The 23,713-nt window shown below is 35.6% G+C and overlaps 1 protein-coding gene across 1 annotated transcript; it reads right to left on the bottom strand.

Moving 5' to 3' along the window:
• Positions 1–6,465: 6,465 nt before the first annotated feature.
• On the bottom strand, positions 6,466–9,797 carry LOC149233683 (G-type lectin S-receptor-like serine/threonine-protein kinase At2g19130). The gene is made up of 2 exons (XM_089379829.1): positions 9,566–9,797; positions 6,466–9,372 (listed from the first exon to the last, which is right to left on the bottom strand). Exons 1-2 carry the CDS (start codon positions 9,684–9,686, stop codon positions 7,013–7,015), a joined length of 2,481 nt encoding a protein of 826 aa, XP_089235955.1. The 5' UTR covers positions 9,687–9,797; the 3' UTR covers positions 6,466–7,012.
• Between the last annotated feature and the right edge of the window lie 13,916 nt (positions 9,798–23,713).

Here is a 23,713-nt window from a genome sequence, read left to right as displayed (position 1 = left end):
TTGCAAAAAATAAATCTAATCTAGCATTCAAAAAGTAAGTAGCATGACATCAATTCTAAACTATTGCATTCGAAGGAGATTCTATGCTAATGAAAAAATTCAATGATGTTAGGATATTTCGACACATAGGAAATAGTTAAGTATAACTTGGTCTAGTGTAGAGTTAGGTAAAGTGTGTTTCTTTACTATGTACATTTGTAACTTATAATCCGACGGTCAGGATATGTTCTAGACATGAAGTGATTCGACGATTCATTCTCTCCTTGGTATTACCAACACTTGATCCGTGGCTTAACACCCGATTGGTCCATGATCTCTGTTTAAAGAGCATGGAGGGTCATTTGTAGGGTAACTGTTCATGAGAGAAGCTTATCTAAATTTCCATTTTTTTATTAATAAATTGCCTCAAGTGGCCGTGGACCGTTTCCCTCTTTGAGAGTTTTAACAATGTCAATAATACTGGTGTATTGATCTGTGATCTGTTTGTAAGTGGTGTCCTTTAGTGTTCTATCTAAGGAACTTACCCTGTAAATTCCTACATGGTATCAGAGCTATTTGAGGGCCGCATCCGTTTGTGATCCAAATCGGAAGCTGGTACAATTGCATCTGGCTGTCGTTTCCTAGATATATTGTTTCTGACTTCTTTCACGCCGAGAGGACTACTCTATTTTGTTAGGAGCATCTGTTCCACTGAGAAATCCCTTTTGTTTCACGCGAAAAGGTTTCTGGTAGCCCTAGCTACGTCATTTTTAAGATCTGGAGGTATATAGTCTCTGTTTGCAGTTTGAGTTATTCATCTCTCTATTTATTTTGGTTTATTTAGCTCTCTAATTTTTTTATTACCGGATCTATACCTTTCATTTCTGCGTATGCTCTTTGTCCCGCGACTCTATGTGATCTGGGCAAATCAGAAATAGAAAAGAAGGATTTTTCTCATATGTATGCCCTTTTCTGCGCGCCTTAGTGTGATCTCGGAAAATCAGAAACATTGAGGAAAATATTTAGTTTCTGGCGAAAGCTAACTTCAAGCCATAAGGGTTGGTTTTTTTTGCATGTCCGTGTTGGGTTGTGTGGTATTTTGTTTTGTAGGCAAAAAGAGCTTCTCCAAGTAAGCACGCACCCCAAAGCTTCAGTGACTTACAAAAAAAAAAAAACAAAACCCTTCCTCTTTTGCAAAAATTATTGACCTTTTAAACTAGCTCACTTGGTCCAAAGTTACCTTCCTCTTTTGCAAAAATTATTGACCTTTTAAACTAGCTCACTTGGTCCAAAGTTACCTTCCTCTTTTCCAAAAATTATTGACCTTTTAAACTAGCTCACTTGGTCCAAAGTTACCTTCCTCTTTTCCAAAAATTATTGACCTTTTAAACTAGCTCACTTGGTCCAAAGTTACTTTATGAGAATAGAAGTCTTGGGTTCAAGTCTTTCTTTTTGTTGAGTTACTTTTTCAAAAAGCACATGTAGCTTATGTTTTAAAATTACTTTATGTAAAAGTGTTCTCACCTATTATAAAAAGTGAGTCACTTATAATTCTAAAGTCTCTTTATCTTTTATTTAAGTTACAATTTAGTGGGTAGCTCATAAAGTGCCATTCATAAAATCTTTTTTTAAAGTGAGCTAATTAGATTAAGTTTGGAAAGGGGGGCGGGGGATTTTTTTTAAATATAACATTATCATTCATTTCCGCACATTCACTTCAACTTCATCTTTAGGAATAACACTTTCTGCATGTGGGTGCCAAGCATCTCAGTATGGTTATGCACTAAATGTATCTTCTTCTTCTCATTCTCATGAGTGGCTCATTGATTCTGGAGCTTCTTATCACATGGCCAAAAACAAAGCCATGTTTTCTTCTTTAAATGATTGTAACACCAAATATATATATATATATATATATGTTGGTGATGATAGATCTCTTAGTGTTGTAGGGACTGGAACTATTCATCTAGCCAATGGTCAATTTAATGATGTATTATTTGTTCCAACCTTATCTTGCAACCTTCTATCTGTATATTAGATAACTCATTCAGGTGAAGGTAAAATCGTTGAATTTTTACCTCACGATGTTGTAATTGAGGACCTAAGAGATCCTAGACAAATCTTAGATACTAGCATTACTGATGATTCTACAAGGTTGTATAAGTTTAACAACTTTGGGCCATCAACACTTCCCTTGGTATTTGTTGCTCATAATGATGAAGTGAACAAACTTTGAGATGAGTGATTTGGTCACTTAAACTATCGCTCCCTTCAAAATCTATTTAAAGAAAATATGGTGACAGGTCTTCCTATGGTATCTTGCAGAGATGGTGTTTGTTCCGGATGTGTACTCAGAAAACATCATCGGGATAGTTTTGAAAAACATGTCTCTTGGCATGCCTCAGGCCCTTTACAGCTTGTGCATAGTGATTTATGTGGTCCACTTCCAGTTGTTTCATTCTCTGGCTACAAGTATTTCTTAGCTTTCATGATGATTTCTCAAGACGCACTTGGGTATACTTCTTAAAACTCAAGAGTGAAGTCTTTAACTTGTTCCTGGCCTTTAAAGCCTTTGTTGAGAAACAATCTGGACATCAAATTCTTAAGATAAGATCTGATAATGGCGGAGAATATGTTAACAACAAATTCATCAACTTTTGCACTGAGAATGGAATTCAAATGCAACATACTGTTCCATATACTCCACAACGAAATAGTGTAGCTGAAAGGAAGAATCGCACCTTAAAGGAAATGGCTAATTATATGCTTAAATCTAAAGGAATTAGTCTTAATTTTTGGATAGAAGCAATTAACTGTGCAAATTACATAGTAAATTGCACTCCTACTAAGGTTTTAAAGAAGTGACTCCAGAAGAAGCATCTAGCTCAATTAAACCAGATGTAAGTGACTTTCGTGTTTTTGGAAGTGAAGCATGGGCCCATATTCAAAATGAGAAACATAAAGCTTTAGAACCTAAGAGTGAAAAATGTACTTTTGTTGGATATTCTGAAGATGTTAAAGGATATAGACTTATTCCACTTAAGTCTAAAAATGTTATCATTAGAAGAGATGTAAAGTTTGCTGAAAATATATTGGCCTACAAGCCTATTTTGGTGGATGTGCCACCTCTCTCTATCCCTTCTACTTCTAAAAATATTTCTTCTTCAGATGATGATAGTGAGGATGACAATCCTCCCCCACCTTCTCAAGATCCTCCTTCAACTTCTTAGCTTCCAAAATGGGCTCGTGCTACTCGAGATGCAACAGGTGCTCTTGCAGGTGATCCTACAGATCAGCGACTTACACGTTCTCAGTTCGATAAAGCCTCTTCTTTACTGGCTCAAGCTCCAACGAATTATGATCCTGACACCTTTGTAGAAGCTTCAGGTCATCTAGATTGGGACGCAGCTATGAATGAAGAATATTGTTCATTATTGGAAAATGATACATGGGATCTTGTTCATCTTCCAAAGGGATGAAAACTTGTTAGATGCAAATGGGTTTATAGAACCAAGTTTGGACAAGATGGAAAAGTTGATAAACATAAAGCTCGTCTTGTTGCTAAGGGATTTTCACAAGTTGAAGGAATTGACTATATTGAAACCTTCTCCCTTATTTCCAAAATGAACTCTATCTGCCTTGTTCTTTCCCTTGCTACTTCTTTCAAATGGGAAGTCCATCAGATGGATGTTAAATCTGCCTTCTTGCATGGGGACTTACATGAAGAAATATATATGGAACAACCTACTGGATTTATAAAAACAGACTCCAGCCTTGTATGCCGGCTTAAGAAATCCCTTTATGGTCTCAAGCAAGCCCCTCGGGCTTGGTATGCCAAAATGGATAGCTTTCTTTTAGATACTGGATTTTCTAGGTGTCATTCTGAAAATACTGTCTACACCAAGAAAGTGGGTAAGTCCCTTATCATTCTTGTTCTTTATTTTGATGATCTTATCCTTACTGGTAGTGATCCCAACCTTATAAACCATGTGAAGTCCAACCTTAAAAAGAAGTTTGAAATGACAGACTTAGGACACTTACATTATTTTCTTGGTCTTCAAGTCTTGTAAACCAAGGAAGGTATTTCCCTTTCCCAGTCCAAGTATGCCCGTGATCTTCTACGCCACTTTCACATGGAAGACTGTAAGCCAACCCCTTCTCCCTTTCAGTTTGAAGCTAAACTTTTAGTCACTTTTACTTCCCCTAAAGTTGATGCTACCTTATACCGTCAGCTTGTAGGAAAACTTTTGTATTTGACCCATATTCATCCTAACCTTCCCTTGTTGTTGGCCTTATTACTCGGTTTATGAAAAACCCACATGAAAGTCATTGTAAAGCAGCTAAAAGAATACTTCGTTATGCTCGAGGTACAGTTCAGTTTGGGATTCATTACAGTGCATAAGAATCTCCTCTATTGGTTGGTTTCACTGATTCCGATTGGGCTGGTGACCCTGACGATCGGAAGTCTATTGCAGGTTATGTCTTCACTCTTGGTTCTGGACCTATTACATGAGTTTGTAAGAAACAAAGTGCCATTTCTCTTTCTTCAGCAGAAGCAGAGTATCATGGCGTCCTAGAAGCTAGTAAGGAAGCCCTATGGCTTCGTCAGATCCTGTCAGAGTTTGGATTTCAGCAGCAACATCTGACTACACTTTGGTGTGATAACCAAAGTTCCATTCAACTATGCAAAGATCCAATCCAACATAAGCGCAACAAACACATTGAAATACACATGCACTTCATCAGAAAGCTCATTCACGACCATGTTCTTGAAGTGCAATATTGTTCAACTGATGATCAAGTCGCATACATCTTTACAAAGGCTCTCACAGAGGCAAAGTTTACTAAACTTCGATTTATGGTTGGAGTTCAGTAAGTTGTCACTAAGGGGGGATAAGCTCTAATGCCTCCTTCCTTCTCCTATTGTTTCATATTTGTAAATCCTTCAATCCTATCCCAAGTTGTTCTTAAGGGGGGATGTTAGGATATTCCAACACATAGGAAATAGTTAAGTATAGCTTGGTCTAGTGTAGATTTAGATAAAGTGTGTTTCTTTACTATGTACATTTGTAACTTACAATCCAACGGTCACGAAATGTTCTAGACATGAAGTGATCTGACGGTTCATTCTCTCCTTGGTATTACAGACACTTGATCCGTGGCTTAACACCCGATTGGTCCATGATCTCTATTTAAAGAGAATGGAGGGTCAGTTGTAGGGTAACCATTCATGAGAGAATCTTATGTAAATTTTCATTCTTTTATTAATAGATTGTCTGAAGTGGCCGCGTTCGTGGACTATTTCCCTCTTTGAGGGTTTTAACCACGTCAAGAATACTAGTGTATTGATCTGTGATCTGTTTGTGAGCGGTGTCCTTTGGTGTTTTATCTGAGGGAGTTACCTTGTAAATTCCTACAAATGACAACTTCAAAAAGTGACAAAGTAAACTATCTTTGTGTTATTAAATTCATGAACTCAATCACTAAACCTAATTGCGAAACAAATTGCATAGATGAAAAGAAAGATCCTAAGTGGTATTTCAACCGCCTCAAGCTTGGTTTTGGGTCTAAGAGACATTATGAAGGGCTAAAAGGAAAAAATGAAGATTAAATAACAATTATGGTCAAGTTTTGAGGGCTTCTACATGGTGCTACAAGATGTTATAGGATTGCTATAGGATGCTACAAGATTGCCTTGTTTTGCTACAAGATTGAATTCAAGAGCATTATGAGGGATTAAAAGGTGATCTGAAGGTGAGGAAGGGTAATGGAAGGTGTGATAAGGTTATGGAAGTCCTTTCCAAACCTAGTGCTCCTCAAGAGGCCATCTTGCATAAGAAAGAAAATTAAACAACGACCTCTAACAAATTTGTCTTGAACTTTCTATGTGCAAACCGCTTGAAGAAGTTGGTGAGGATGGAAACAAGGCAATGACGGTAGGGTTTAAAGTGAAAATGGTAGTGCTCTACCCTACAAACTAATAGTATGACCTATACACCACAAAGATTTTCAATCTTGCAAAACATCTAAAGCATGATAACAATATTAATTGCAGAAAATTAAACTAGAAAAGAAATGATGAGTTGAATTTTATTCTAGATCTAAGTACTGCATTAAAAGGAAACCTATATTTTTGTGCATGCTAATACAAGGCCTACAACCATACTTTCCAAGGGAGATGATTGACAAGTATGCAAAGGAAACTTTTGATATAAACAAAACTTGCAAGAAAGGAAATCAACTAACCTAAGTACATACAAGAAAGATGAATAGTAAAAATGTACAAAGGAGAGAGACTAGAGTCCTTATGTTGGACCCTAACCCAAAGATTTATTTTAAATTTTTTAATATACAAATATTTATTTAAATTTTGCATTCTAGAAATAGTTTGTAATCCAAAAAAATTCATCATTCTCAATTATAATAAAAAAATTTAAGCATAAAAAAATTTCAAAGAATGATGGAAAAAAAATAAAAAAATCTATAAACATTTAAAAACGGAGTTTTATTCATAAGCATGCATAACCATATTTAGGCATAGGCCTCCATTACATATTCCACAATAAGTTGTAAAATTCTTATTCAATATATATCATGTTCTATTAACACTGAACATCAATATATATCATGTTCTATTAACAATGAAGATCACACTGATGTAATACAAATACCTACTTCCATATATTAATTTAGACCACCAATTGTCACATATAAATACGATTATATATTTTCTTTCGATGCGATCCAGTGTCTTGGCCGTAATCAAATCACATTTCACTGTGATCTGGAGAAAGGTCATTTGAATCAAATCAACCTAAACACGATACATCACTGAAACCTATCCCACATCAAACTCTAGCAAAAAACAAATATTAAAAACGATTTCACGGAATCCAAAAAGGGTTCCCACATACTCTGAAATAGCTGAAAACGAAGATACATTTATCGACTGGCCTGAAATTATGACCTAAAAGTTCTACAATCATTATCTAAAGGAAGGATCTAGGCAGTATCCAAATATTTAATATTAGACTCAAGCATTTTTAAGGTCATGGCGAGGAGACCCATCGTCTGCTTCTGTCTGCTCCATGAACCTGAGCAGAGACTTAGGAATGGGCGGCGTACTAACATCTGCGATACCTTCCAGCACGTTGACAACATGGGCCATGGATGGCCTCGCATCTACGTCATCCTGAATGCACCACCCACCTATCATGGCGGCTCGCCTCACCTGCTCCACGTCGATATCTGCACACTCCATGTTTTTTCTCAGCTTAGCGTCCAGCAGGTCGATCACGTTTCCCAGCTTCATTTGAGTCCCCGCCCACGTCGGGAAGAACAGTCTACTCGACGGCACGCTGAAGTCCAAATTCCGGCGCCCGGCTATGATTTCCAGCAACGTCATGCCGAAGCTATAGACATCGGCCTTGGCAGTAATGGGCATACCGGAAATCCACTCCGGCGCCAAGTACCCTCTGGTTCCTCTCATGGTAGTCAAGACGTGGTTAAAATCTCGGCCAACCAGTTTGGCCAGTCCGAAATCGGAGACCTTGGGGCAAAAATTGGCGTCCAGGAGAATGTTCTCAGGCTTGATATCACAGTGAATGATGCAATCTCTGCATTTATCGTGGAGGTAAAGAATTCCCCGCGCCGTACCCAAGGCGATGCCGTAGCGGGTTTTCCAGTCGAGAATCTGGTTTTCCGGCTGGCCCTTTGGCCGGGAAAAGAGAAAGGAATTCAGTGACCCGTTGGGCATGTATTCATAAACAAGCATTCTCCGGGATCCCTGGGTACAAAATCCTCTCAGGGGCACTAAATTCACATGCTGTATGGTTCCAATTGTGCTCACCTCCATGCGAAATTGCTTCTCACCTTGATTGGAACCTGAACTTTCCAAGGCTTTTACGGCCACCAGCGTCTGGTCTGCAAGAGTGCCTTTGTAGACAGAACCGAATCCGCCACTGCCCAACCTCTCTGAAAAATTCTTTGTTGCAATCTGAAGCTCTTTGTAGCTGAACATTCTGAGCGAATAATCTGAAAACTTTTCGCGCGAGCTCTGCCATCTCCACCAGAACAGCACTGCAAGAATAAGACCAACGGCAAGAACAGCTAAACCGATGGTGAACAATGTGCGCATCACGCCTACACCGTTGCCGTGCCTCACAGGCGATTGCGACTGATCTGCAGTTTCAGAGGCGGCAACCCGGACGAAAAGAGACACGTCGACATCACTGGTTTCGTGCACAGTCAGCAAATCGCCAGCCCAAATCTTGCAAGAAGAGAGCCTGGGATTAGCTGGTATGAAAGAAAAAGCAGTGCAGGAGCAGTTTCTTTGACAAGCCGTCCAGCAGTCTTGAAGGCTCGTCGCTTCGTTTGATAATATCAAATCCGCTTTGTCGCGCAAAGATCGGCCTTTCAATTCCAGAAATCCGTCGGTGCTACCATTTGCGCCACCGCACTGCAACCGCGCACGCCGCGAGCAACCGCGCGACCAGTCTTGCGAATTCCACTCCTTCCCGTCTGTAGGCTCGAAACCTTGGATGCAGTTACAGAACTGCACATTGTTCTGGCTGCAAACTCCATAAGGCCCGCAGAAATCATAAACCTGGCATTGATCCGTGGGCTGCGACCAGATCATGCTCCACATGTCGCCTTCGTCCCGCCAAATGTAGAGCCGAGCTTCTCCATCTTTATCCAGCACGAACCTTGTAACTATGCTGACTTGAGCTTTGAGAGAATAAGTGAAATACAAAATTTTGTTATTGTATTCAGCAACGCTGAAAACATAGATAAATTTGGTGGCCATTTCTGGAAGTCCGCTGAAAATATCACCATTCCAGAGTCCACTTTCCCAATAGCGAACAGATCTGTTCCATAGCAGAACAAACTGGCTAGCCCCAGATGGATCCAGCTCGAGAGTAAAAGATCCAGGGGCCGGATCAAATGAATTTTTCCAAGAATTCAGCTTTTGCCCCATCCCAATTTTCATCCCTGGCAAAAACGTATCACCGGGATAATGAAAGCTCTCCCAAACACTACTCTGATTTTCCCCAAACATAACGAAATTGCCAGAGTCCAGTATAACAGCCTTAGTTGCTTTCCTGCTTGCCATCCCAGACCAAGTAGAGGTTCCATTCCCATCAGACAAAACCAGCTGACTACCATCTTCTGCTAGCTTCAAGGCTACACCATCCATTCTTTCTAATGGCTGCTCTCTGTTAGCCACCCATACAACCGTCTGCTCTGCAATCTGGGCATACCAGATCCCAACATACCATTTCGTTGTTCCCTTGGGTTGAAAGAATCCGATCTCGAATGTCCCATTTCGTGATCTTCTGGTTTGATTTGCAGTGAGGTAGTTTCCTAAGGATATAGTGTCCCCAATATCTTCAGCTGCATGGGAAGCAAAAACCATGAATGTGACCAGTAGCCCTAGTAAAAAAGTAATTTGGTGCTTATCCATGGCTCTAAGCAATTCTCCAGCCAGTGCCATAGATAACTGCAAGTAATCAAAAACAACTTCTAAATCCTGTAAATGATTGGTTTGGCTGTGTTCCTTATAAAGAAAAAGAAGGGACTTGGACACCTTTTGACTTTGGAGTCTGGCAACGGGGAAGCTGAAAGAAAGAGCCGACAGGAGTAACAAATAAAACAACGTAATCCCAGATTCCTATGTGGGAAACTCTGAGCGTTTCCAGAAATATCATGTCACCATGAAAGTTGAAACGTCTCGTCCTATGAAACCTAAGAGTTCTACTGGTTCTAGGTTCTAGGTTTGGGTCAAAATAAGATGACAGTGTGTAGGAGGATCGTGGATTGTTTTCCACCCGTACGCCTTATTATATTGCCGCCGGAAGCTAGGATCTACAAGTTTCACCAATTTAAGAAACTGGTTCATTGAATATATCTTCACTCGTCGCTCTCAAAGTATGTGCATTGGTGGAAAAACAATCGACAGGGACAACCATTATACAATCTTTACTTTTCAATGAGTTTTTTCAAATTTGTTGAATTTAAAATTATAAATTTGAGTTATTAAATTCAATATATATATATAAATAACAAAAATATATTATATTATATTATTATTGGTTTATAAAAAAAATTAAATAAATATTTATGAATATTTTGTTGAAAATATATGATTGATATTATATGTTTTATATTTAATATTATGGCTCAATCAAACGTACACGTTATAAATTATCATTGTATTATGTGAAATATATTATATTTATGGGATGTTAATAAAATGTATTTAAAGTAATTGAGATAATGATGTTATTGTTTATTTAAGTTAAAGTTATATTAATAATATATTAAAATCATAAATAATGTATTGTTGTAATGGTTTTTATTTTAAAGAATATTTTATTTTTATGGAAGGTTGGAGAAGGATCAAATTTTTTGTATGGGTAGATTATTATTTTATTTTGTAAAATATATTATAATTGTTGGAGGTAGATTATCATTTTATTTTGTGAAATATATTATATTTATTGGGTGTTAATTAGATTTATTCAAGTGGTTGGGATAATGATGTTATTATTTTCATTTAACTTCAATTTAGATTAGTGATACGTTAAACTCATAAATAATATATTATTGTAATGACTTCCATCTTAAGGAATATTTTACTTTTACCTAAGGTAAAATACTTTGCTTGTTTTATATATATATATATATATATATATATATATATATATATATATATATATATGCAAACATTATATAATAATGAGTCTAGATGTATTTTAATTTTGGATCAAATCTTTTGTATTTGTAGATTATCATTTCATTTTGTGAAATATATTATATTTGTGGGATGTTAATTAGATTTATTTTAAGTGATGGGGATACTGAAATTATTATTTTTATTTAAGTTTAATTTTTATTAATAATATGTGAAACTCATAAATGATATATTTGTTGTAATTTACTTAGGGTAAAAACTTTGCTTATATTTATAAATTTTGTAAAATAATTAGTTTAGATCTATCTCAATTTTGGATTTATCAAAGACCAAGAAGAATCAAAATTGTCTTGTAGAGTATCATTTTATTTTGTGAAATATATTATATTTGTTGAATGCTAATTAGATTTATTTCAAGTGGTTGGGATAATAATATTATTCCTTCTATTTAAGTTCAATTCTTATCAATAATATGTTAACCTCATAAATAATATAATGTTGTAATCACTTCCACTTAAAGAGTATTTTACTTTATCCTATTTTAAAATACTTTGTTATATAGAAATATGTGTGTAGGGATATGTATTTATCTCATTATTTATTAGACATATTTTTTATAAATAAAAACATTGTATAATAATTAGTCTAGATTTATTCTAATCTACTAAGTGCCTACAGAAATCAAATTTGTTGGGATGCAAACTTCTTTTAGAGTGAAAAGAAATTTGATCTCTCTAGATACTTGATAGATTCAAAGTTCAAATTGATCTAGATTGATTTTATTAAAATTAATTATAATTGTAATTCTTAATATAATTATTACTTTTTTAATTTTATTTTTAATTTAGTTTTATGTAATTTAACTTAGTTAAAATGATCTATTGATAATTATAATTATTATTTTCCATTTTATTTTATCTTGACAACCTTACATCTCTATCATCCTAATTTAGAGCACCTATTGGGAAACTATTCACTAAAATGATGATAAAAATAATAATTACAAAATAATTAATTGATTTTGTAGTTGTATTTAAATTAATAATTTATAAATATTTCAATTTTTATTTACCTAATATAAATTAATAATAAATTAATTTAGTATATATAATTTTAGAATAAGTTTAATAACTCCTAGAATCGGGTTGGGGTGTGTGGCCACTCCCCAACCAAGCATTATGGTCGACGCCTGTGGCATGCAGCCTTACACAATACCAATTACCATTACCATCATAGCTACATTGGTTTATATGTCTATGGAAATTTATGAATTGAAATGATGTTTAATATGCAATTGATTGGGCTCACAGGCGTAGAATAGATGGTGATGAGGTGTAGTTTAAGTCATTCCGTGATGTGAATTTCACGAGTTCAAAACTCTCTGGGAAAAAATCCAATCATGTTAAAGGCTGGCGTGGCCCAGACTGGGTGTAATCCCTGTGTGATTTTGGTTGCGTAGATGCCCCCGGGTCATGGTTTCTCAAGCCAAAGGTTTTGCAGTCAATTGGCCATCACCTCAAAATTGAATGAAGACGGGAAGAGTTGAACCTCAAAGTTGAATGAAGACTAGCCATCATCTCAAAGCTGAAATTTATTGCTTAGATGCCCCTGGGTCATGGTTTCTCAAGCCAAAGGTTTTGCAGTCAATTGGCCATCACCTCAAATTTGAATGAAGACGAGAAGAGTTGGGCCTCAAAGTTGAATGAAGACAGGAAGATGCTCATAGGAAAAGTCCGGTGAACATAAGCACAACAAGGGAGGAGATGCTACTCATATTGGGCGAGATTTAGCTTATTACTAAAGGAATGGACTTAGTCCCACTTGAGAATTCATGGTGGGAGAAGAAAAGAATTTATTATGCTTAAAGAGCTAGACTCTCCCAAGACTAAATGATGTAGTTAATACTCTCTCTTTTCACTACTCAACAAGGGAGGATATGCTGCTCATATTGGACGAGATTTAGCTTATTACTATAGGAATGGACTTAGTCCCACTTGAGATTCCATGGTGGGAGAAGAAAAGAATCGATTGTGCTTAAAGAGTCAAACTCTCTCAAGATTAGATGATGCAATCAATACTCTCTCTTTTTGCTACTATTCCTATCTAGTTTTCTATACACTCTCTTTTTGCTACTATGCCTATCTAGTTTTCTAGTTTTAAGTCTATAGTTGTTTTTGGCTAGCATAAAGTCATATGAAAATATTTTTTTGTTTTCAAATTTCTATGAATTTAAAGTGATTTATATGATAAATAAACTATGGCACTAGTTTCAATGCATATTTTTGTGTAGAAATAATGAAGTGATACGTTTTTAATATTTTTTTTGTTTTCAACTTTCTATGAATTTAGAGTGATTTATATGATAAATAAACTATGCCACTAGTTTCAATACATATTTTTGTGTAGAAATAATAAAATGATACCCCTTGCTTCACCCCGATAATAATAATAATTAATAAGTTAAATAATTGATTTAATGATTGATCATTTTAATTTTTTTATCATTATAAATTTGTATTTTTTAAATAAATAACTTAAATTTAATATAATTAATTTAGTTTAATAATAAAACAAAAAATATTTAAGAATTAAAAAATAGATTATAATCTTTATATGTGAAATTCAATCCAATATGATGATTTTAATAATAAATTTATAATTTCTATAAGTTAGAATTAAAATATGGAAGTAAATAATTAATAATAATGAAATACAAAGTAATAAAATATCATAATTATTTTAAAATATTTAAATTTAGAAGGCCAATTTTTAATAAATTTACAAGTTTAGGTTAAAAGGTATTTTACGATAGAGTCATCAAGCCATTAAATAAACTATTAAACATACATGGAATGTAAACAACGCATATGAAAGATAAGTATTAGATTGCATATATTATTGACATGATATACAATTATAGTACATTGATGTGACTCTTGGATTCATATTCCAAGTGGTCTCTTGAACTTTGGTGGCTATTCACATTCCACACCAACCCATAGAGGATTAGGTATCCAACATTCCCCCCTTAATCCAAAGGGGTATGTATGAATCCAAGAAGAGAGTTGTAATACAAATGTGAAAAAATGCATGGCAGCACTAGGCTGAATGTGCTCTATGAAATGTTGGTATAAGGGGGGTGGTTTAAGGATGACCACCAACACTGGAACACTTAGTGTAGTTCCCGGAACTCTTCCAAATCTGGCATGAAGCTGAGGTCTTCTGCTAGAGGAAGTGCTCCTCATGTTTTGAAGAGGGAAACCTTCAACCTTGAAAGGGAGGTCTCACCCCACATAAAAAGGGAGAACCTCAACCTGAAAAAGGAGGTCTCAACCTATGATGGTTTGAGGATGACCACCAAATTTGGAATGCTTAATGCAATTCTTGGAACTCTTCCAAAACTCACAAGAAGATGAAGTATTCTACTAGAGGAAGTGTCTCCAATTCTTTGAAGAGATGTCTCAACCCCACATAGATGGTTTAAGGTTGATCATCAATTGAAGGCATGCTGAAGGGCATCTTTGCCTTTGGCTACAACTCTAAATTGGGTATGGTAGGTTGTGGCTCAGGTTCGCTTGATGTGGCTTTGAAGCTTGTAGATGACCATCACTTCCCCCCTAGCAGATATAAGGTGAGATGATGGAGAAAACTCAACTGCAAGACTATTCAATACTCTAGAACAAGTTCTGACATATGACTAAAATATCTTCTTGGCTGTTGAAGCCCATTGCCAAGAAGTGACCCATCCAAGAGGAATCCTTTTTCTTGTAGGAGGCTTGTTTTTGAAGCATCTGTTTGAAGAATCATTGGTTTTATGATAGTTCTCACATGGATGAAGATCAAAACAATGATATTTCATATGGTCAATTGGGTCACAATGTTGGAATTTAACATTCTGTTCTTGCTGCTGTGGAAGAGGAACACAATCTGAAACAACTAAAGGTAAATTGTCATGAAGGAATCCAACACTCTGAAACTCGATGGGCTTTGAGTAATCTGGAATATGAAAGGACACATCCTTGTCATATCTAAGACCGGTTTTGTGTTTGTTATGGAAAAGATCTTCCCAAGGTCTGATGATTAGCTTGGGAAGTGGAGGTTGGATTTCCACACCTGTATTCAAATATGCTTTTGAAATGAACACTTGATCTGAATTAACCTCAACTTTACTGACTTGATGGCTTGCCGGTTGTTGATAGGATCCTGTTTCAAAGTCAAGTAGGGAACTGTTCTGAACAAAAACAAGTTCATAATGATGCCTTTTCTGGTGTAACTCATCTTGCTAAAGCTGAGACTCCAGCTACAAAAATTCCATGTTTTCTTGTGCATTATGCAGACATGTCTGAATGTCAAAGAGCGTTCCCTTGTTGATGTTTACCATCTCATCTATAGTGGAATGTATTAGAGTACTTAACAGCTTTAATATATTATCAAGTTTGGCCATTTTTGAAGAGTTTAATTTTGTGGATTCAAATGTACTCCCAAAACCAAATAAAGGGGTGCTCACTTTTCCAAATGTTATACCAAGGCCAAATGAAGAATTAGAATATAAAAAAAAACTTGCAAAAAGGGAAGTAATACTACCAAATGTAACTATAATACCAAACCTGGATAATAGTGCGCTATTATCCTTCACAAACAATGTATTACAACATAGGCCACAAAATTTATATCTTGTTTTTCGAAGTAAGGTGGTGCAACCTTGGTAGTCACTAGGCAAAGAAGAAGGTCCTCAAATTAGAAGCAATCACGAGTTTGTTGGATGGTCTTTTATTTCTCCAAGTGTTCGGGCCCAACACACTTCTGTTGCACCACTTTGATACCATGTTAAACATACATGGCATGTAGTAATCATAACTGACAGAGAGGAGAGAGGGGCAGACCATTAGAATTTCATGAGAGTTTTCTTTTTTTTACCATGTCAGGGCAATGAGAAGAAGGTCAAACAAATCGTTGTTTAAGGAAAAATCTAAAATAGAAACTGTCATTGACAACAATTATGAGTAGTAGAAAGGGTATGGCATCAATCATCTGAAAAAACCCAGGTCCTGCAACAAATACGCATAAAAAGGGCACAAGATATACAAGGTTTTAATTGAAAACAATTGGCATATAAAACTTCATAGTACATAAAACTATTTCATTACTCTATTCTGAGTAATGCTTCAACGCCAACATACGGAACTCAATGCAACTGGCCGGAATGAATGTATTGTTTAAGTTTTCAATGTTTTCAACCAAATTCATAGTGTCCAACACAATTCAATGTATACACCTGTTGTGGCCAGCAACAACCCCCCTTCTTATTTAGTTTTATTACTAATACTAAATAAGTGGGGACCTTTATTCAAAAATTTTAAAAAATAAATTAGTGCTTGTATTCCCTTTTTGAATAAAACCTACTATCATAAACTTAGGAGAATACCCGAAAAATCTAAAAAGACTTGAGTTTTATGATAAGTTCGAATAAAACCGTTCCCTTAATAAAAAGCGGCGCATCGAAAAAAAGGTAATGGATGCCTTCCTACAAGCAGAATCCTAAGATTGCGAAATCACGATGCGAAATCACGCATCAAAGGACCCTCATCGCATTACATGCCTCAAATATCACTTAAGCTGAAATACCTCAAACTGCTGATATGCGATGACGCATCTTGTAAATCGCATTTCGCAGAAAACACATTGTAACGGATGATTGTCACACGCAACGAATTTGCGATATTGCGAAGCAAATCACAAAATCGCCTTATCGCAAATCTACAGGGCTCATTGTTCGAAAAATATTTTTCCATAAACCGATGCCCAATTATGCGCGTTAATGTTAATTAATGAGTTAGTTGGCAATCATTAATGAAATATGGTTTTGATCTCATCGAAGAGCCATTTCACGTAAGGTGATATATTTTATATGTTTTCGGCATTTAAAGCTTTCCTGTCACCTTTTTATTATCATTACTCTTGCCTCATTTCTAAACTGTAGGAGTGAAGAGCAGAGAAGTGTACATAGTAGTGTTCAGAATATTATGGGAAAGAAGGGTAAAGCTCTGTGTTCTGAAGATAAAGAGATGACGCCCTTATACACAGACACCACCTGTAACAAAGATGTTGGTATTACTACTTGGGAAGGCATGTACAGTCTACTTGAGGAAGAAAACCCTAGAATAATGGAGGTTACAACTACTGCTGGCTCACACGGGTCATCTGAGGCATCTATTACAGAACTAGCATGTTCTTTCTTGCACCGAATAAAGGCAAGGCCCAAAATTCTTCCATACACAGACATGGTCAAATGGGTACTGGATAGTGCTGATATCGCGAATAGACAGTTTAAGACTCAAAGCCAAGAACTTACGAAGTCGATCTTTCCACAAAATTTAAGGTTTATATCCTCTAACAAAAAACGCGCAAGAGGCGAAAAATAGCACCAGGGAAGCCCATATCAAAGAACGGAGGCAGTTTCCGATGTGCATCACCAGGAAAAACCCCTCGAGAAGGAAAGCCTCTAATTGCTCAGTCGCCTGTAAGCCCATAAATTTGTAGGAAAAAGTACTAAAGGCGAAAGGAAAAACTTGAACTCAAAAATCAGTGGTATTTATCAGGGATATCCTCAAGTGGCATGTAAATATCTACCAAATATACAACATCTACAGACAAGCTAGAGACAGAAGGCTCAAGAAAAAGCAGAGTCCATCAAAAGGTTAACCAAGTTGAATTGGGATTCTTACTGGACGTACTTGGTAAAACCACACAGCCAGTGCATGACTCTCAAATGTATCATTAATTCTGCCAAGAAGATGGAGCCAACACTTGCCGATTCCATTTTCGCAGGATAGCTAAATTCGGAAGTCAGCTAACGAACTCTCCTTAAGCAAATGTTGAATGCTTGCAACTACAAGGAACAGATACATAGATAGTTAGTTATTAGTTTTAGTTTTAGATTCAGTTTTAGTTTTAGTTTTGCTTTATTTTTGCCTAAAATGAGGACGGTCATTTAAACCGTATCCTACATTTTTGTAATAAATTATTTTTAGATTTAGCTAGTAGTATTTAAACCCTTCTCATGCATTTAGAGAAGGGTCCTGAAATTTGTCAAAAACTTGTCCTCAGAACATGCACTTTTGCACCCTCCGAGGAGGTTTTGATGAATGAATGGAATAGGATTTATTGATATCTGCATTTAATATCTACTATTAATGTTGCACTTTTGTACTCTTAGTAGATGTTGGATTAAGAAGAGATAGATCATTATTGCTGAAGCTCATGAGTAGAACTAGTTATAAATGGTACTTTTATCTCTTAACTATTTCTGCTTATGTGTTAAGGTGATATTCATGTTCAGTTATTTATATATGAATGCTTGAATGCTTGAGCTATCATTTGGCACTTCTGTACGGTGATAGTTAATTATTTATGCTGTAATATAAGAGTAACTTATTATGCGATATGTTTTTCACAATTGTTTTGTCTAACTTTTTATACGAAATGGTTTATCTTTATTGAATTCTTTTCTCATAGCAATTGACTGATCTTTATTACCAATTTCCATTTGAAATCATTTTAGATCGCATAACTAAAAGATTGATCCCGGGTTAGTTTTAGAATTAGATATTTCTGTTCATTAGAATACAATTGCATGTTGTTAAATTAGACTTAGAATAAAAGCATTTTACTTAGAAGTTATTAGGAAAGACATATCAATTCTCAACACACACACACATAGATTGGGAAACTGGTCCCATATCCCCAGTCGGACCCACTATACCAAATGGAAAATGAGATGCTAACCAAGGTCCGGACCGGGTGGGTATCCCCCTTGTTGTAGACCTGATTTTTGGGGCTTCAACAACACCCCACATATCAAGAGCAACAACCATCATTTAATAAAAGGAATATCCCTCTCAATGCACAGAAAATATGCAATTGCTTCAACGCAGAGTTTAGGAGCAGAATTTCAGGGGATTAAACGCAAACAATAGAGTTTTGTAAGTAGTTTTGGTGAGCAAGGAAACACTTCTGACAGGGACCAGAAATGTCAGAACTAACATGCAGAAAGGCCACAAAACAAAACAAGTGGCTCAAATATGAGCAGGGCATGAGATCGCTCGCTCTGATACCATGTTAAACATACATGGAATGTAAATAACACATATGAAAAATAAGTATTAGATTGCATATATTATTGACATGATACACATTTATAGTACACTGATGTGACCCTTGGATTCATATTCCAAGTCGTCTCTTGGACTCTTGTGGTTGTTCACATTCCACACCAACCCATAGAGGATTAGGTGTCCAACATAAACTATATTAACATCATAATTTATGGGTAAGGCCATGGTTTGTTCAAATTCGGGTACTTAAAATACCAATAGTAAATCTATTAATTATCATATGAAAATGATTCTATGATCTAATTATGTTTAACTTACTAGGCATACTCATACTTATTCAAGTTTTATCCATTTTAAATGTAATTGAAATTTTCGAGTCCATTATATTATGTTTAAATAATCTTCGGCAAAATCACATAATCAATCGTTTGTCGACGCGTTTCGAACCAACAAGTGTGGTTCATCGTCAGGACAAGATGAAGATCGAATCAGGCTTAGCTCGATTAAATAGGGTGTGCAGAGACTCCAACGGCCATAGGATAACGGCTAGTTTGACCTAATGAACCTGGTCAAACTACTCAAATAACAATTAATATTTCAAGAAATAGTTAAAATAGGTAAATGAAGGATTTTATTTGTTAATTCAAGGATAATATTAATATTTTAATACTAATGGTCATTATATAATATATATTCAATATTATTCAATTATTATATAAATAAATTAATTTAAAATTAGATATATTAATAACATTACTAAGAGAATATTTTAATTATAATGGTCATTATATATATTATTTAATTGCTTTATTACTATTATATTACTAAATAATTATTATTAATAATATATTTATTAATAATAAAAGATATATAATTGAATTCATTTGTTAGTTTAATATGATTTCAATTATCTACATGGTCATTATATAATATTGATTTATTATTATTCAATTTCTATCTAATTATTATGTAATAATGCGCTACTATTTATAATTTAGTTACAATGGATAATTGGTAATAATTTCTTAATGGCCCTTAGTAGGTTAGTTTTTTATTATTTAAATATAATGGTAATTAAACCTATAATAAATGCTTATTGAATAATCTATAACTACTCACTAACTAAACAGTTTCTTATCCTAAGTAACAGCCAAAATTAAGGATAAGGTCCAAGAGTATTATTCCTTTAATGGCCAAATAATCCATATTAGTTCAATATTTTCTATTCAAAAATAAATAATTACTTATAGGGTTGAATGATTATTCTTAAGAATATAACAAAAATCATTCGTCAATCATAATTTAACCTTAAAATCTAAGGAAAGATTATTAATAGTCAATATTTAAATTTTATTTATTCAAAAATATTAAAGTTAATTCTGTTATAATACTATACTAAAACAGGGGGTCGTTTTAGACACTAGTTAAAGGGAAACTCAATTAATCATAGAGATAATTATCAAGGTATAATTAATAAATCTATGAACATAATAATAATAAATGCCTTCATAATTAGGATAAGGTTAATACACTGACAAGCCCGAGACTGATTCCTAACTCTAATGAAACTCCAAAATGATCGAACCAAATTTGCTAAAAGAAAATAAAAGGAAGGGGAAGATAGAAACCTAAAACCAAAAGACAGGGGAATGAGGCGGCTAGGAAGATAAGGCTGGGACCCAGCAACTGCTGATCTTCCATCCATCATCCCTATTAAGATTAATTGGCCTTTTCTCGATCTCCAGGGCCTCTCTGAATTTTCGATGGTGAAACTGCGTAACTTTGGCAATGACTTGAGCCTCCTCTATGCATACATGATGCATAGTCTTCCCAGCATGCTCAGCCAGGGCCGAGGACTTGGTCCTACCATGTCTTAAATCCGCCGAATGCTCGCTGATCCGTTGATTGATAGAGCGACCAGTCTCACCAATATAAGGGGTCCCACATGAACAAGGAATGACATAGACGCCCTTCATATCCTTAGGGTCAATCGGGTCTTTCACAGACCTGAGGGAGCCACGGATAGTATTGAGAGGTCTGAAAGTTGCGGGAACATTATACTTCTTCAGAATCCTCGCAATCCTGTCCGTGGTTCCTTGGATGTAAGGAAGATTCACACCCAAGAAATGATCACTAGGAGCCTTTCGGATTGAAGGCTCCTTCTTGGCCCTGAGGAAGGCTTTTTGACCGAGGTGCCTCTTGTAACCATTCTTCTCAAAGACTTCTAGGAGGTGAGCCTTCTCCGACTCCAAGCTCTCTTCATCCGAAATTCTAACAGCACGGGTGGCAAGCGTGCTAAGAACCCCTATCTTCTGAGCGGGGAAATGATGCGAAGAAGCATGCAAGTATTGCTCAGTATGCGTCTTCTTTCTATACACCTGATGAGAAAAGGAACCACCCACCTTCTTAGAGATGAGAACATCCAAGAACGGGAGACAACCATTATCTTCTTTTTCCATCGTGAATTTAATGGCGGCGGACTGGCTATTGAGGTGACTGAAGAAACGATCCAGCTCTTCAGGCCCATGAGACCAGACCACACCAGTGTCATCAACGAATCTTCTCCAGAGCTTTGGTAAGAGGCGAGAGGAGGCCAAAGCCTTAGACTCAAAATCTTCCATGAAGAGATTAGCCACGACAGGGGACAAAGGGGAGCCCATGGCAACACCGCAAGTCTGCTCATAGAATTCTCCCTCGAAGCTGAAAAAGGTAGAGGTAAGGCAAAGTTCAACTAACTTAGCCGTATCAGGGTCAGTTAGCTTATTAATTACCTTTATGGCCTCATTGATAGGAATGCAAGTATAAAGAGAGACCACGTCGAAACTTACCAAAATGTCCTCGGGCTCAAGAGTGATCTTCTTAAGATCCTCAATAAACGAAGCTGAGTCTTTGACAAAGGACTCAGTCTTCCCAACCAAGGGTCTCAACTTTGCAGCGAGGAACTTGGCGAGGAGGTAAGTCGGACCACCGATGGTATTGACAATTGGTCTCAGGGGGACCCCATCCTTATGGATTTTAGGAAGACCATAAATTCTAGTAGTGATGGGGTTACCCTCAATAAGTTTCTGAGCTAGAGGAATCGTGGAATTGCACGCCTTGATCGCAAGAGCGACCGCTCTGGAAACCTTTTTGAGGGGATTCTTCGAAAGCTTCTTATAACTACCACTGTTACAAAGATGGTCAAGCATCTTATCCATTATATTATTTTTCAATTTTTATTCAATGAATACATTGTTTCTTTTACCTTCACCTACAAATGCTCCTATCCTCTCACCTAGTTTTTGCTATTTCTCTTGTACTATGTTCCTATAATGACTTTTCAAATATGAAGATTCAACATTTATCACAACATCAAGTTAGCATTAGAGCGCACCTACCACTGTGATACCTATCCTAAGTGGTTCATTCTATAGCTTGATCCTACACCCTCTCTATGTTTCAAATGAATAACTCAATGTGCTACCATGCTACAACATGTATGCTTGAATAACCCAAAGAGATTTGAATAGACACTGCCATTGGGTATACCTTTAAGGAACTCAATGATGTTAAGGTCATTGGTTGAAAATCCATAGGTAGTTCCACCCCTCTAATGGAAAAAAAGGTATGCCTAAGCCTAACCTAAAAAAAATGTATGGTTGAATTATAAGTGTTACAACAAACATGGAGAATTCAACCTACCAGTTGATCTCCATCTAAGCCAAAAGTAAAAAAAAGTGTATACTTGAATAATGGATGTTACAATAAACTTAGATCTCCAACTACACTTAGATCTTGAGTTGTGGTTGTTCACATACCGAGAGTCCTTCACAATAATGTATTAGTCCTTAGCAATAATGGATCAACCTAGTGTGTCCAAAAGAAAATTATTAATAATTAATAAAACACATAGCAACAAAACACCATAATTATGAAATCTAATTTGGAAAACCACCTCTTAACAAATCTATTAGTCTTGCCATCAAATATCATGAACTACCAAAACCTTGACTCTATAAACCACTAACAACAAACTCATTAATTACATAACAATGGGTTCCAAAAAGCTTAGTCCATAAATGTCAACCATAGACCCTATTAGTGGCTCCCAAAACATAGAGAGCAACCATTAAGATCTTCTTCCTCAATTAATGACTTGAACCACATAAACTTAAACAATGTAAACTCATTAATTACCATATCAAAATTTACTCTAACATTATAAATTAAATATTAATAAACCAAAATTAAAAAAAAATTATATAATTTTTCTTATTAAACATCTCATTTATTAAAAAATAATCATTTTAGAAAAATATATCCAAACAGGGCTCATGCCCGTGAACAAATATCAATACACAAAATATTATATTTTTATTGAAATGCACCAAAACAAAGGTACACAAAAACTTCACAATACTATAAGGTCATATCAATACACAAAATATTATATATAATGTCATATCAATACACAAAATATTATATATAAGGTCATCTCAATACACAAAATATTATATTTTTATTGAAATGCACCAAAACAAAGGTACACAAAACTTCACAATACCATAAGGTCACACGTGTAGGAAAATCTACCAACATAAATGGATATGCACACTGACTTCTAAAACCTAATTATTATAAAATATAAAAACAAAAATAAATCACAACCTCAAAATTATTTCAGAAGCAGATAACGCATCTTCTCAAAAAGTAGAAAAATGGATTTTATTATCAATAGCAAAAACATCCTGTCGAATATGGGCAATTGTACACGGGTGGAGATGGAAATGAAAATAAACATAATGGAATAGAGAAAAAAGAAGAAAGAAGATTCCAGAGTGTACAAATTTCAGCAGCCGACCTTTCATTTCTCATTAGACGTTGTTGTTACATATTGTCTCCGTCCTATTTTCTTACGCAGAAATACGTACTCATTATCTCTGCCAAC

Source organism: Pinus tabuliformis, chromosome J (genome assembly GCF_031772625.1).
Source record: "Pinus tabuliformis cultivar Carrire ecotype Pingquan chromosome J, CPIR1, whole genome shotgun sequence".
Classification (NCBI taxonomy): Eukaryota; Viridiplantae; Streptophyta; class Pinopsida; order Pinales; family Pinaceae; genus Pinus; species Pinus tabuliformis.
Note: the sequence above shows the minus strand (reverse complement) of the source record. Positions and strands in the feature narration are given on the sequence as shown.

Coding starts and splice junctions, on each gene's coding strand:
- LOC149233683 (XM_089379829.1), bottom strand. CDS start 9,686: ATGATATTTCTGGAAACGCTCAGAGTTTCCCACATAGGAATCTGGGAT. Junction 9,373..9,565: donor CCAGACTCCAAAGTCAAAAG/GTGTCCAAGTCC, acceptor CTTCCCATGCAG/CTGAAGATATTGGGGACACT.